We start from the raw sequence: 13,874 nt of genomic DNA, 5'->3' as shown, positions 1-13,874 counted from the left end.
GGGACCTGCCGCACAAGCCCAGCATAGAAGGAGGTTTGAGGCTGGGGTGCTCCTACTCAGCCTGCAGGCACCAGCGAGGGGACAGTTTTGGGTCCAACATCCCACTGAGTGCCCTGAAGCTCAGATGAGGGTAAAGGGGGCTGCAAAGACTCTGCAGCCATCCCCAACACAACCTCCAGACTGCATCAACAAAACCTTTGAGCTAGGGAGCTGATGGGTACCAAGCGCCTGCAAAGCGGGAGCATTTACCAGCACTGTCTCCAAGTTTAATCCTAAATGCAAAGTCCATATGCAGACAGCCTGGGGGTCACAGCTGATGCTCATGGACCTTTGTGCTGCATCTGAAGGCATGGCTGCCCTCTAACAGTGGCAGCTGAGGGAGCTCGGGCTTCCAGCCCAGATCCTGCTTGCCCATACTGCAACATAAATTAAAAATAAGCCTTTGCTTTGAGCCGATTTTCTCCTCATTCCTCTGGATGTCATTTGGATTCAAATCCAGCCGCCTTTGGGAAGCTGGAAGCTTGCAAATCTCAACTTTTGAATGTTTGCAGTTATGATGGTAATAGTAAAGCACATATGCTTCTGTGTTCTCTATAAGCCGTTATGAGGCACAATTGTTCTTTTACAGCCGTTTTACAGCCAGAGCATCAAGCACAGGCAAGAGAATAAAACCCTTGTGAACACTGGGCTGGAAATAGGGTGGATGGTGGCTGCTCTGGGCTCAGCCACCTCATCTCTGTGCCTCCCCCAGTGCATTTAACTTTCCCCTGCTTTAGATTTCCAACACCAGTAACCCAAGATCTGCTTTGGTTTCCCTAACCCATTGAGCCTATGATAATGTGAGGAGGGGAGTAGCATCTTACTGAACATTAGCCCAGAACTTGACTCCAGACGTCCCTAATTGCAGTCCAGGGGTCCCACATCCCAGTCCTAGACAATGGGTCTCATAAAACTCAGAACTTCTGAGCAGGATGCTGATGGCCAAAGAAATTTCTGTCACAGAGACAAAGGCAAGGGGAGAGTCTTCCCTGGCTCTAGCCCCGGCTGGAACGGAACCAGCTTCAGTAACTGAAGTTTCGGAGGGAAGCAGGTTTCTCTGGTGTATCCTGGGGAATGGTGGGAGGTGTGGGGGGATGCACATGTCCCATGTACCCCTAGGGATGGTGGCAGAAGCTCTGCCTCTCCTCTGCTTCCAAGCAGGGGACAGTGTTGCAGCACACGCTGGAAGCTCTTCCTGACTGCCTTCCTTCGCCTTCAGCTTTTCATAGCTGATGATGTCGGGTGTTAGCTGCTGATTTGCAAGCAGCAAAACCCACTCTGGCAGCACTCCTCAGCACACAAGCATGAGGTGCTAGAACCCTCCTATCCCAGCACAGCCCTTCGAGATGGGGCGTCCACCCTGCAGCAGCACCCTTTCCCTTATTCATCCCTTAGCCCTGAGTCCAGCTCAGTCCTGCATGGTAAAAATAACTTTGGCAGGGGAAAGTGTCTCTGATTCCCTGGGCCGGGAGGCTGGATAGCTTTGGGGCTCCAAACACCCACGGCTAGCTTTTCTCAGGAGCTGATTGCACCCCAAATCCTTCCACATTCAGGGGGGCTCCCAGGGCTTTACTTCACGTTGATGATGGTGATGGTTACCTCCTCCTCCTCGAGCAAGATCCTGGCAGCTCTGCTAGGCTTACACCCCCATGATCAGTGGGGATCTGGGCCTGTTGGGCTCTCTGGCTGTGACAGAGAGATCTTTCTCTGGTTCTCCAGATCACCGTGCCCTGCCAGAAACAATCTGTTTACAGTGTCAGCGCTCGGCGTATCCCTCCCCGCTCAGTGTTGAACTGCCTGTATATCCTATTTCTGCAGGCGCAGAGACACCCTGCTGTGGTCGGGGTGGCATTGTCACTACAGGGAATATTTACGTGACATCCTCCAAGGCTGGTGGTCAAAGTTTAATGGAGCTCTCCTCCCAGATCCCCATCCCTAGAAGTGCCTGTGGATGTTGCAAGCTTTTTTTTTTTTTTTTTTTTTTTCTTTTTTTTTTTTTTTTTTTTTTTTTTTTTTCCTTTTTTTCCGGAGGTCCCTGCTGACCTGAATTTTTCCTGCGGGTCCTGCCACTGCTTCCCTATAATGTGAGAGTGTAGGTGCCGGGCTACAGGATTTCCCTCTCACAACCCCCTCCTTTCGGGGATGCAGCTAGTGGCTGGGTCACTTGTTTGACAAAGATGAGCTGACGGCTCAGCGGGGCTGCGGGCTGCAGCCCCTGGTGCCAACACTGCACAGAGCCAGCCCCGGCCGGCCCTACGCGCCGGGGCGGCTGTTCTTCAGCACCATGCCCTTGGCTTGGGTTTCCTTCTGGGCTGATGCACGCAGCTAACGCCTGCGAGCGGTCTTCCTCCCTCCTTCTTGCTCCCAGAAACCCTTTAAAATCGGCTGCTTCACACTCAGTAAACACCCTCCCTCCTCGCCTTTAAATCCGCTTCCTTTCTCCCAGGTCATGCAAGGCAACCATTTTCCAGCAAACTCGCCGATTTTAGCCAGTTTTTCGCTCTGCCTGTTAAGTCTGTTAAAGTCTGTGCCTCTCTGCCTGTTAAGTCTCCGGGCCCCCGGGGCGACTCTGCTCGCACACACGTCGGGAGCAATCACCCGGTGCCTGGGAAACGATTGCTGGCGTTACCTGGGCAGCAGCAAACTTTGCTGGCGCAGCTTCTCTCAAGGCTGATGCTGCTTTTGCTATTAGCGGTAACGACCCCCGTGTCTGCAACTTCCAGACGATGTGGGGCCTTTCATCAGAGAGCCCTCCCAGATGCAGGGAAAGTGTGTCTTTTGGAGACGAGCAGTTTTCTTCCACCTCACTAGATTTTTATATCTTTCAGGAGGCTCTGGAGGCTACAAGCTACCTTACCTAATGGACCTCTACTAGGCTGAGGCACTAGGGGCCGATCGGACACGTCCCGGGCTCCAGCTGCTCTCCTCATCCATGCTTTCAATGCTTTTGACTTTTGCCAGACCTCCAGATGGGAAAGCGACCGGGGGCCTGCAGGGCTCAGACTTGGTGAATAGGGAAAGGATATTTTATCCTCTAAATCCATCCCCAGCAAAACACACAAGCGTTTCACCCTCAATGGGGTGGGAAGCTTTTTGTGCAAAGCTCCAGCCTGAAATAGCAGATTGCCATGATGCACAGACAGGAGGATGATGGAATGTTTCATCCCATGTGAGATCCTCAGCCTGCCCCCTGTGATGTGGCAGGTGAGGCATGGCTCCCGAGGACAGGCTGGTCCACGGGGCTTCAGTGTTGGCCTGAAGGAGGCATCTGTCAGAGGGAGGTGAGCCTCCCTGACCTGTTTAATCCCACTTCCACCATTTTAATCCCACCTCCATCACCACTTGCCTGGGAGCTGGGGTCTCCCGTGTCAGCACTACGCAGCCCAAGAGCAGCCACATCCCCAAGGCTAGAGTACCAACAGGGCAAGACAAGACAATGCATTATTCATCCTCTCTCTCACAGAGCATGGAGGGAATATGTGCCCAAGAACACAGCGGTGATGCCGGATTTGCTGACCTTCCCTGCTACAGGAATTTTGATCTGTCTGGAGGTGATGAGGCTGCAGCCACAGCTCCCATATGTCACCGCTCCTCACCCCAACCACCCCTGTTACAGGCTGTACAATGTGTTAGCGCTGGGCAAGGGGCCCGACGGCCCCTCTGTTTGTCCCACCCTGCTCTTACCCCAATGGCCTCAGAGTAGGAAAAGCAAATCATGCCCTTCAGGGAAGAGGAGCTGGCAGTGAGGATGAATACCACCTTTATGGCTGGCACCAGAGCAGTGGGCGCACATTCCTCAGAGACTCTCAACTTCCAAGTCCAAACGCAAGGCCAGCCAGTGACTGGCTGAAAATCATTGTGACTGTGGAGGATGACTTTCTAGGAGTGCCCCAGTAGCTTCCCACTTTGCCCATCCCACAGCCCCCCATCGACAGCTCCCCTTGGGAGATGCTCTGATGTTCACAAGAGGCCGGGACTGCTGCTCTCCCCCCTTCCCTAAGTGTCCCCTCGCTGAGGGGCTGCAGAAGGGCACCCCACCACCCCGAGGGCTCTGTCCCCCCCAGCATACACCCCTCCTGTACCAATAAGTGCCGGTGTGCGGCCCCACAGCTCCCGTGCGGCGCTCGGCGGTGCTCGGGGCTCGGCGGGCAGCGCGGCACTGGTGCCACGCGTGCCCGGTGCCACGCGTGCCCGGCCGCCCGCGGCGGCTGCCCGACGGGGAGGGCGGGAGTCCTGCCGCCCGGCGGCGGCGGGGAGCCTGGCGGAGGACTCGGTGAAGGACCTTCTCCGGTTTCCTCGGGAGGCCGTCAGGCGGCGGGGGAGCCGAGCCCCCCGCGCCTCGCTGGCCGCGCCGGCTCCCTCCCCCTCTCCCCCGCACTCCTCCTCCTCCTCCTCCTGCTGCTGCTCCTCTTGCTCCTCCCGCCCTGGTGCGAAAGGCTTTTGCCGCTTTTCCCTTCTCTCTCCTCGGCGCGGACGCGGTCCCGGGAGGCACGGGCAGCGGCGCGGGGATGGGGCGGCCGCCGGCGCCCGACCCGCCCGCCCGCTCCCGCCGCCCGCCGCCGCGTCCCCTCCCCGGCCGGCGGGAGGCGGCGGCTCTCCCGTGCAGCCCGCCTCATCCCCTGCTCTGAGCCTCTCTGCCCGTCGGCCGATCTGGGGAGAAACGGGGAGGGGGTACGTCCCCTCGCACTTTTTTTTTTACCCACTCACTTCTTTTTTTTCTACCCTTTTTTGCCTTCCCTCCATTACGCCCCCCTTCTCTCCAGTCCGTTTCTCCTCCAGCGGGGCTCTTCGGCGGCCATGCAGCCGGTCCCGGGCGAGTGGCTCTAACTCGTCTCCTCGCCCGGATGACCCCCCGGAGCCGCGGGCGGATGGAGCCGAGCTACGTCGTGGGTATCTGCTGCCTGGTGCTGCTGAAGCCGGGCCGGGTGTGGAGCGGCGAGCCCAGCACCGGGGGGCCTGGGGAGAGCGGGAACAGCAGCCAGGCACCGCCGCCGGAGACCACGGTCCCCGCGCCCACCGGAGAGGCACCATCGGGGGGGGACCGCTGCCGCGGGTACTACGACGTGATGGGGCAGTGGGACCCGCCGTTCAACTGCAACGCCGGCATCTACCAGTACTGCTGCGGAACCTGCGGGTACCGCTTTTGCTGCCAGTTCAAGCCCGGGCGGCTGGACCAGAGTGGCTGCTCCAACTACGACACCCCCAACTGGGTCAACACGGGCCAGCCACCTGCCCGGGTGGACGAGACCCCCGAGGATCCCACTCGTGACAAGACCAACATGATCGTATACATCATCTGCGGTGTGGTGGCCATCATGGTGCTGGTGGGCATCTTCACCAAGCTGGGCCTGGAGAAGGCACAGGGTCCCCAGACAGAGATGACCGTCTCCAGGTAAAGGGGTCCAGTCCCCCCACCTTCCCCACTTCGTCTCCCCATGGGTGGCAGCTCATGTTCCTAGCCCGTTGCGTAGACTCAGCCCTGGTTTCACCTTGGGACTGCCAAGAGGGTGAGGTGAAGCCCTAAAATCCCTGTCCCAGCATGCTGAGACACCAGGGGGTGAATTGGCTGTAGCCCACTAACCTAGTAGGGTGAGCTGGCAGCCAGGACAGCCTCCACGAGAAGGGTGGCTGTACACCCATCTCCTCTCAAAATGACCTGCTCTGTCTCTTGAGGAGGCATGTCCCTGGCCCTGGAGTGCCAGCCCACCAGCCAGTGGGGGTGGGTGACATGTGAGCTATAGAATGTGGTTTTCCCCCCTCCAACAAATCTGTGGTTCCAAATGTCCCAGGAAGGTGAGACCGGCTCTGACACCCCACTCTGTGTGGGGTGACTCTGGACTGCAGTCCCCTTGATCTCAGCCTTGTTCGCAGTGCTGGGAGAAATGAGGTGGCAATGACAGTTCCACTGTGGCTTCTGTGCCAACTCCGTGTGCATGTGTGCACATGTGTGTGTGTGTGTGTGTGTGTGTGTGTGCGCATGGGTGTGCCCTGGTGTCTTGCTCTGTGCACCAGTGTGGGACACTGCCCTTGCAAGGGGCAACCACGCTCTTATACCTCCTGGAGCACACCCTCCAGTGGAAAGTTGGGCAGCTTCTTCCTGAAGCTCATGCCTTGTGGCTCCAACCCTTGCTTTTCAGCCCGCTCCTGGAGCTGAGCAAAGGGCTGGCAGGGGGAAGGTCAAGGTGTCAGACACACTTTGGCACTGGAGAACCCCTGCATCTCTCCCGACTCCTGTACTGCTGCTGTGGCTGTTGGTGCATCTTCCCCTCTCCCTCCCGCTGCCAATACAGGCTTATCTCCCCATTTTGGGGCTCAACTTTGCATCTTCCCAGGGAGGAGTGAGGACATCAAGCCTGGAGAGAAATCCACTTTCATGCCATTTTGTTAAGGGATTTTAGCTTTTAAAAAAAGGAAAAGCAGGGCTGGTGGAAATTATTTCATCGGGATGATCAGGCAGCTGTCCTGATTGCAATCCCAGCACCAACACACTCTCTCTTTTCCCTGGGGCACCCTTCTTCCCCTGCCAATTTGGGACTTACGCAGCCACTGGGTGCTGCACCCCAAATCCAGACCTATCCTACTTCTTTCACCCAGCCAGGGGAGCAGAGGCTGATCACCCCTGGTTGGAGGAGGGTCATACTGAGTCCAGAGGAGGGTCACAGGATCTTCCTGAGACACAAGAGGCAGTTTTGGGGGGATACATGCTGTGCCCCCACCTTGGCGGGGAGCCTGGCTGTGTGCTGCTACATGCCCATGCCTCCCTCCGCATTGCCTGAGGAAGTGCTGGCACCTTGACAGGATCAATACGGCCTCTGCCAGCCTCCCGACTCCCCTTCCACCGTGTCTTTTTTTGGTCATCCCCCCCACCTCTTGGGAAGGAGATACTGTGCTCAGGGAGGGGTCAGACCCTGGGACACGCAGACCCGTGTATACTCATCCCCTGCCATCCCCACCAGATGCTGGTGGGACTGCAGCCACTCACCAGGGGTGTTTTCTGTGGGTAGCCTCAACTGTGCACTGCTGGAGCCGTGTGTTTCCCCTTGTTCCCCCTCACCTCTAAACTCATGCAAGCCTGAATTTTCCCACTGAGTTTGGAGAGATAAGTGCCTGTTCTCCCTAAAGGCACAGATCTTTTAGGCACTAGCACACAGATCGGGTGAAGGCAAGTTTTTCTCGGCCACCTTTAAGGGACAAAGTCAGAAGGGCACTTACATCACTGCAGAAGTCAGGAGAAGTCTTGCCTCTTCTGTGTCCTGTGTCCTTCTGTGCAAGTTGTGAGCAGCTCTGGTTCCACATGGATGGTGACTGGCAGTCACCAGGAGTGGTACATCAGGTGCAGAGCCCCAGGAACCAGGCAAGACACCAGGCTGACATGACTTCCTGGGTGCTGGGCTGGTGGAGACAGTGCCAAAGGCTTTGGCATCAGCATCCAAAAAGGGATGCTGTCTCCTTCATTCCACTGTGCCTTAGCAGCTGTGGGAATATGCTTCATCTTGGTGCCTCTGAGACAACAGGACTATTTCTACCTGCCTTGCCAATGTACCCACACATGGCTCAAAGGCACGGGGAGTGCCACCTTGCTTCTCTCCCGGCGCCTCAGGTAGGAGCTTCTCATTTGCTCTTTGGGCACCGCATCATGGCCTTGGGCCAGCTTCCTGTTGCACTGTCATCTTGATTTCCATTCCTGTCTCTCCCTCCCACTGGGGTTTTTCTGCTCCTGGGGAGCACTTCATGCTGCCCTGGACAGCTCCCACCACTGCTGCTTGCAGGTTTCTTGCTTAGGGGATAAGGTCAACCACTTCTGCATCTCCAGATGTCGTTTGTCATGGTTCTGGTCCTCGTCCAAACCCAAGAAGAGTGACCAGGTACAAAACATCCATTAGCTCCTCCCTGGTGGAGACACCTGAGTCTGTGCCACCTTGTCCTGAGACCCTCACACCTTGGCCATCTCCAACATATCTTTTTCTCCTCATGCGTTTGGCTGCTGGTTCACCCAGGGAAGTTCATCAAGGGACTGCAGCTACCTGGTTTGTCCTCCCGTCCTCATCCGCCTTCATGCTGCAGGGCCTCATGACAGCTCCTGCAATCGCCTCTCCTTCCTGCTCGGCTCATGCTTGGCATCTGTCCCCGGCACTCGCTTAGCCTGGCCAAACCCCGCGTTGAGTCAGGAACACCTGCCTTTGTTTTTCTTCAGTCCCCGGATCTCCGAGGACATTGGGTCCTTGGGGGCCTCCAGGATCTGTCTGTGCCCATTACACTGAGAGCAAGCACATGCCCCAGAAAACATTCTGGGTGGGAATCGCAATTTTAGAGCTAGTGTGAACAACGTAATGGGAAGAACTGGACAAGGAGCAGCCTCCTAGAGAGTAGGGGGACTTCTGGAGAGGGACAAAACCGCTGTCAGGAGCAGGTGCCCTGGCAGCCACAGTAGAGGTGAGCGCTCACTTTTGGCTTTTCACTCGCTGGGTTTCCCCATGTTGTTTGGGGTCCCCAAATTTGGCCCCACTATGCATCCAGCCATGCTGGGTCTTTCTCCAGCAGTGCTCAAGCCCAGGGCCATGCCAAGAGTTGATGTCCATGGTAGCAGGTAGTGGTTAAGACCCAGAAAAAGTGTTTTCAGGCGACATGCTGCCCTGGCTCTCTGGGAGATGAAAGAGGATCCAGCTCCAGTTGGGAAGGAGACCTGGAAGTCTGTTCCTAGACCGAATGTAATGTTTGGAGATGCTCATTTCCACTTGGCTCAAGCTCCAATACCCTCTGCTGCATCTCTCATTTTGCAAAGACACCTTGATAACCCCAAGCTTTCCTGAGCATCCCTGAGTGTACTAGCCCCACCAGGCAGGTGTCTCACAGTGCCTGTGCTGCTCGGTTGCATGGATGGAGAACCCCTGTCCTGAGCAGACACACTGTAAGCTGTGGGACATGTTTCCCTTGAGAGGTGAAGATGAGGCTCTCACTGGGCGCAGAGGTGGTGTGACCAGCTGGGGCGCTCACCTGTGGCTGCAGCATACTCTTTGCCTCCTGCAATGCTGCAGCTTCGGTACAAACCTCATCACTCCACCCATCCAGTGGCTGCCACCTTCTGTGTCCCCAACAAGGGCTCACTCCAGCTCATGGCAATGTCACTTCACCCCATCAGTCTGTCATCTCTCCTCTCTTCTGCAGGCTGTGCTCTGGTCTCCCCTCCATTGCTCCCTGCCCCTTTTCCAGGACTGGTATACTGTCTCCTGCTGGGCTTGCCAGGTATGGGGCTTGGGCCTCCCAAAAGTGAGTCACGTCCTGGGCTGGGCTGCTGTGCCCAGGTCAGTGTCCTGTTCCCACACAGGCACATCCCTTGGGGATGGACCAGGAGCACTGAGTGCTTCATGCATGGCTTCTGTGAAGCTCTCTTGGCCTCTATCATTATTGCTTCTGGATCTGCCTCTGTGCTTGGTCTCAGGTCTTGCACTAGGCTGCTTTGAGGCATCTTTGTTGCAGCCTTAAGCAGAACTAGGCTTGCCATGGAGGTGGCTGCATAGCCGCCCAGTTAACGCTCAGGCAAGCTGGGTGGCAAGCCACCTGCACACCTGGGCTCATGTACCCTGCATCCATGGCCAGAGAGTGGATGGAGGCCGCAGTGGTACCCTTCATCAGGGCTTTTTGCAAATGAGCGGTGCAGGTCTAAAGCTACATCTGCTCTCCAGCTCCATCTTGGTGACGCAGACCACCAGGTGACCTAGGGAGATGTGGCTTGACCTTCCTCAAGCCCCATAACCACAGGACCAGACTGAGGCTCAAAACCCCCAAGATGATGTTCAGTGAGACAACAGCTCCTCCACAGTGTCACTCTCCATGTCCACCTTCCCTGCACTGCATCACCTGGGCATGAACCAGGGAAGGGGTGCAGCCCATGAGAGCCCTACTGGTAGCCCTGGCCAGTGGCACTACTCGTGGTGCAAGGGCAGGTTATATCCAAGTGTTACTGCTGCTGGGGACTCGTGCACGCTTCTCACTTTAGCAAAACAGCAAATTAATTGCTGCTCAAGCCGTTGTTGTTAATCATGATTGTCTACATGCCCCGAGCAGTCAGCACGCAGGGCACGTTCATGAGAAAGAGCATTGATGGATTTATGTGGAGAGAAGTCATAGACAGAGGATTGCTCAAGCTTCATAAATAGACCCGAGGAAAAGAAAAAATAATTTTAAAAACAGGTCAAATCGCATTGAACTTCCTGTTGAAACAAGCCTGTTTGAGCACTGGCCCCAGGGACAGGCAAGAGTAGTCAGCGTCCAGTGGGGAGGAGCTGGTGAGCAGTGCACCCCAGGGAAGGTGGGAGTTGACAGGGTGGCAGCTGCCTGAGTTGACAGCCCACACCCATGGCCTCAGGGGACCTGCCTCTCCCTGCCCCGCCTAGGCACAGCCCACTGCCCACCCAGGCTTGTGCCCAGGGTTTCTCCAACTGCAGCATCCATGGACTCAACCCTGGTTGGGTCAGTCTATTGCAGGAGGGTTCTTGGGGAGTTGCAGGCTTTGAATAGCTGCAGGATGGAGATGCCACAGCCTCCCCAGGCAGCCTGGTGAAGCATTTAACTACTCCTGCAAGAAAAAATCATGTTGTTTCTTCTGTTTAAACAGTATTTCCTGTTTCTGTTTGCACCTGTCACCTCTTGTCAGCTCGACACTGTCCTTGTTGCACCCTCCCTTCAGATACTCATATACTTTGATAAGATCCCCCAAAACCTTCTCTTCTCCAGGCTGAACAGTCTCTGCTCTCTCAGCCTCTCCTCATATAAAAGATGCTCCAGTCCCATCTTTGTGTCCCTTCCCTCGACTCTCTCCTGTACGTCCATGCTTCTCCTGTATTGAGCTGGAGCCAGCACTCCAGAGGTGTGGCCTTACCTGCTGAGCAGGGAGGAAGAATCGCCTTCCTTAGACCTGCTGGCAACACCTTGCCTAATGCAGACCAGAAGACCATTCAGCGCCTTTGTCCCAAGGGCACTCTGCTGGCTCATGGTCAAATTGATGTCCACCAGGATCCCCAGGCCCTTTTCCGCCAAGCTGCCTTCCAGCTGGTCAGCTGGTAGGGTTTGTTCCACGCTCATTTCAATTTCTTCAGCTCTATCAGGGTTCTCTTGGCCCATCTAGAGATTAAGCTTCCCAAGCACGATGTGAAATTAACCCACAGGGCAAGTGACCCTTCCTTGTAGCTTTGCTCTTGCCCCTGCCCTGTGATGTTGACTGAACCCAAACTGGGAGGGAAAAGGCTCCTTCAGGTCCCCAGTATGCTTATGACCATTCATTGCTTTTTCCCTTGTTCTCACAGCTTTTCCTGGAAATTCTGAGCATCACGTTTGCTAGGTTTTTGAGCACTCTGGTGCCATGAGCTGACACATCTACCAAGCCAGGATTATTCCCCCCTTTCTCTCCAATTTGCATTTATGCATGTTGAGTTTAATCTGCTGTTTTATCATCCAACCACTCGCTAACCATCAGCTCACGGTGTGCGTCTGTGAGCCAGCCAGAGCCTTCGAGGCGTGAGGCATGCTGACAGTGAGCTGGGGATTAGCGAGCCAAAAAAAGCCCTGAATGGATGCCCCTGCACTCGTGCAGTCACGTAGGGATGGTCTCTGCAGGGGGAATGGTGTGTCTTTTCATCACAAAGCCCTGTGCCAGCAGGAGCATCCCACCCTGTCCTGGGACTTATTGCCAAAGGCCGCAGTGGCATGTGGCTGGGTCCTGCTCCAGCACTGCCAACGTGCTCCCTCCATCACTGCAGTTGTACCCTCCTCTGGCACCACCAGCATTGGTGTACCTTGCTCCGGCATTGCTGGCATGCCCTGCTCCAGCATCACCGCTGTGACCCCAACTCTGGTGCTGCCAGTGTGCCCTGCTCTGGCATGGCTGCTGTGCCCCACAGGCATCGCCTGCGTGCCCTGCTCTGGCATTTGCCAGCGCGCTGTGGTGGGACTGCAGAATCTCTATCCATGAATGTTAATCAAAATAAGGCTCTATCTTACGTAATGGTGTTTAATGCTGCTACTTACAAGGAGGGTGTTATGCACAGACAGCGCCTGCGCCAGAGGCTCCCACTAGGTTATTTCCTTCCCCAAAGGGGCGCAAGTGGCCTCTCTATTCCCTTCCTTGGGGTCTTCTCTGTTTCGGAAGGGACTTGAGTGGAGGTGGTGCCTTCTCTCCCCTCTTCCACCAGGCTCTCACTCTAGGGGAGCGTCCCAGAGATGTTGCTCCAGCTTCCATCAGATCGGTTTCCTCTATCTCAGTTCATCTTACCTTCACCCCGCTCCAAGCCATGCATCTCCTTCACCACTCTTACCCACTGATGCCCCTGGCTCTCGGAGGGCTCAGACCCAGCCAGATACCAGTTAGTTGTTAGACTTGTTAGCCCTCCTGAAAAAGCTGGATTAGTAGCCTGGGTGCAACTCTAGGGTGCACTCCTACCGGTGGCTCTTTCCTACCCCCAGGCTGCCTAGCTCTGCCTTCAAAAAGTGGAGTTCAGGGCTGGGATGCATTAGGGGTTGCAGGGGAGCAGGATATTGTTCTAACAGCCCTTCACCCCCTCTCCAGGACACTGACAGATCTGCTGAAGCAGCCAGGTCACAGCCCCTCTGAGAACATGGACAGCCTCATGGGGGGTGTGCAGGTCCCGCTGGGTGAGGGGCTGTCCCGGGCCCCCCCCAGAAACAGCACAGGTAAGGCGCTGGTGTGGTGGAGAAAAGTAAGTTCCCTCAAGCGAATAAATGCAGCGGGAGGGCGCAGCCTACTGCTGAGCCCCCCACCCATCTCCACCCCTCCAGACAAACCACCCTTGAACAACGCGGTGGCCATCGCCCCCTCACTGGGGCGGCCCCACAGCCACTGCAAGCGCCTGCCGCTGGCCAGCAGCCTGGCCTTGTCGGCCCCGGACTACACTTCCTACACCAGTCTCAAGGTTGGAGGTGAGTGCCGCTGCCGTGTGGGGTGGGATGGTGGCCGGGGGCATGCACCCTGTTGACCGCAAAAACCGAGTGAGGAGGGGCACGGGGCTCACAAAGGGGCACAGGCGGGACAAGCATCCCAGTTTCCCAGTACTCCTGGGGTGGCTGCTCACAGCAGGAACTCTGCAGCTCCTCCACCGCTCCAACCAGCCTGCTGCCCACCCGAGTCAGTGCCTGGGGGTCCCCCACACATCCACACTGCGATTTCCAGTCAGCCAGCACCCAGGATCCCACACACACCTGAAGCACTGCTTACCCCATCAGGGTTCAGGATCCACATGGACACACGGCACTGCCCCAGCAATCGATTCCCCCGGGATCTCCCAAAAGCACTGCCCAGCCAGTTCACTGCCGATATCACCTCCACTCAATAAGCACCCAGAATCCTTCCTACAGCCCCATCCCAGCCTTCTCCACCACCGCACCCTCCCTTGCCCCCCTGTGTCAGCAGAAGGGGCTGTCCCTGGAGGGGTGACACTGCACGCCTGTCTCCACAGAGAGCGCCACCGAGGACTTCTACAGGCGGTTCGGGGGGCTGGAGCCAGCGCCCGCCGGCACGGTGACCTTCCCAGCCGAGCCCCCGCTGCTGGCCGAGGGCTGTCCCCTGCCCAAGGGCTCCAAGGCGCCGGGGGCTCCGGCCTTCACAGGGGGCTGGGAGGGGGCTCCCCATCGCGGCCCCCGCCGGCCCGCCGTGGCCGCCCTGCGCCCTGAGGGGCCAGCCGAGGCCTTCAGCGCCTCCACCGCGCTGTACGGGCAGCACGGCCGGCACCTCGCCACCAACAGCAAGACCGAGGTCACCGTCTGACGGCCACAGTGCCACAGGGGACTGCCCACCACAGGAGAGCACCACAGGACTTCAACTG

At 57.0% G+C, this 13,874-nt stretch overlaps 1 protein-coding gene across 1 annotated transcript; it reads left to right on the top strand.

Annotated features, from left to right (window-relative positions):
* Window positions 1-4,582: 4,582 nt before the first annotated feature.
* On the top strand, window positions 4,583-13,816 carry SHISA8 (shisa family member 8). The gene is made up of 4 exons (XM_066318526.1): window positions 4,583-5,431; window positions 12,602-12,726; window positions 12,832-12,972; window positions 13,509-13,816. The coding sequence occupies exons 1-4, from the start codon at window positions 4,884-4,886 to the stop codon at window positions 13,814-13,816; spliced, it is 1,122 nt and encodes a 373-aa protein (XP_066174623.1). The 5' UTR covers window positions 4,583-4,883.
* The last annotated feature ends 58 nt before the right edge of the window (window positions 13,817-13,874 follow it).

The sequence above is a fragment of the Sylvia atricapilla genome, chromosome 5, assembly GCF_009819655.1.
Source record: "Sylvia atricapilla isolate bSylAtr1 chromosome 5, bSylAtr1.pri, whole genome shotgun sequence".
Lineage (NCBI taxonomy): Eukaryota > Metazoa > Chordata > Aves > Passeriformes > Sylviidae > Sylvia > Sylvia atricapilla.
The sequence above is the reverse complement of the archived record's forward strand: the minus strand, read 5'-3'. Positions and strand labels throughout refer to the sequence as shown.

Coding starts and splice junctions, on each gene's coding strand:
- SHISA8 (XM_066318526.1), top strand. CDS start 4,884: ATGACCCCCCGGAGCCGCGGGCGGATGGAGCCGAGCTACGTCGTGGGT. Junction 5,432..12,601: donor ACAGAGATGACCGTCTCCAG/GTAAAGGGGTCC, acceptor CCCCCTCTCCAG/GACACTGACAGATCTGCTGA. Junction 12,973..13,508: donor CACCAGTCTCAAGGTTGGAG/GTGAGTGCCGCT, acceptor CTGTCTCCACAG/AGAGCGCCACCGAGGACTTC.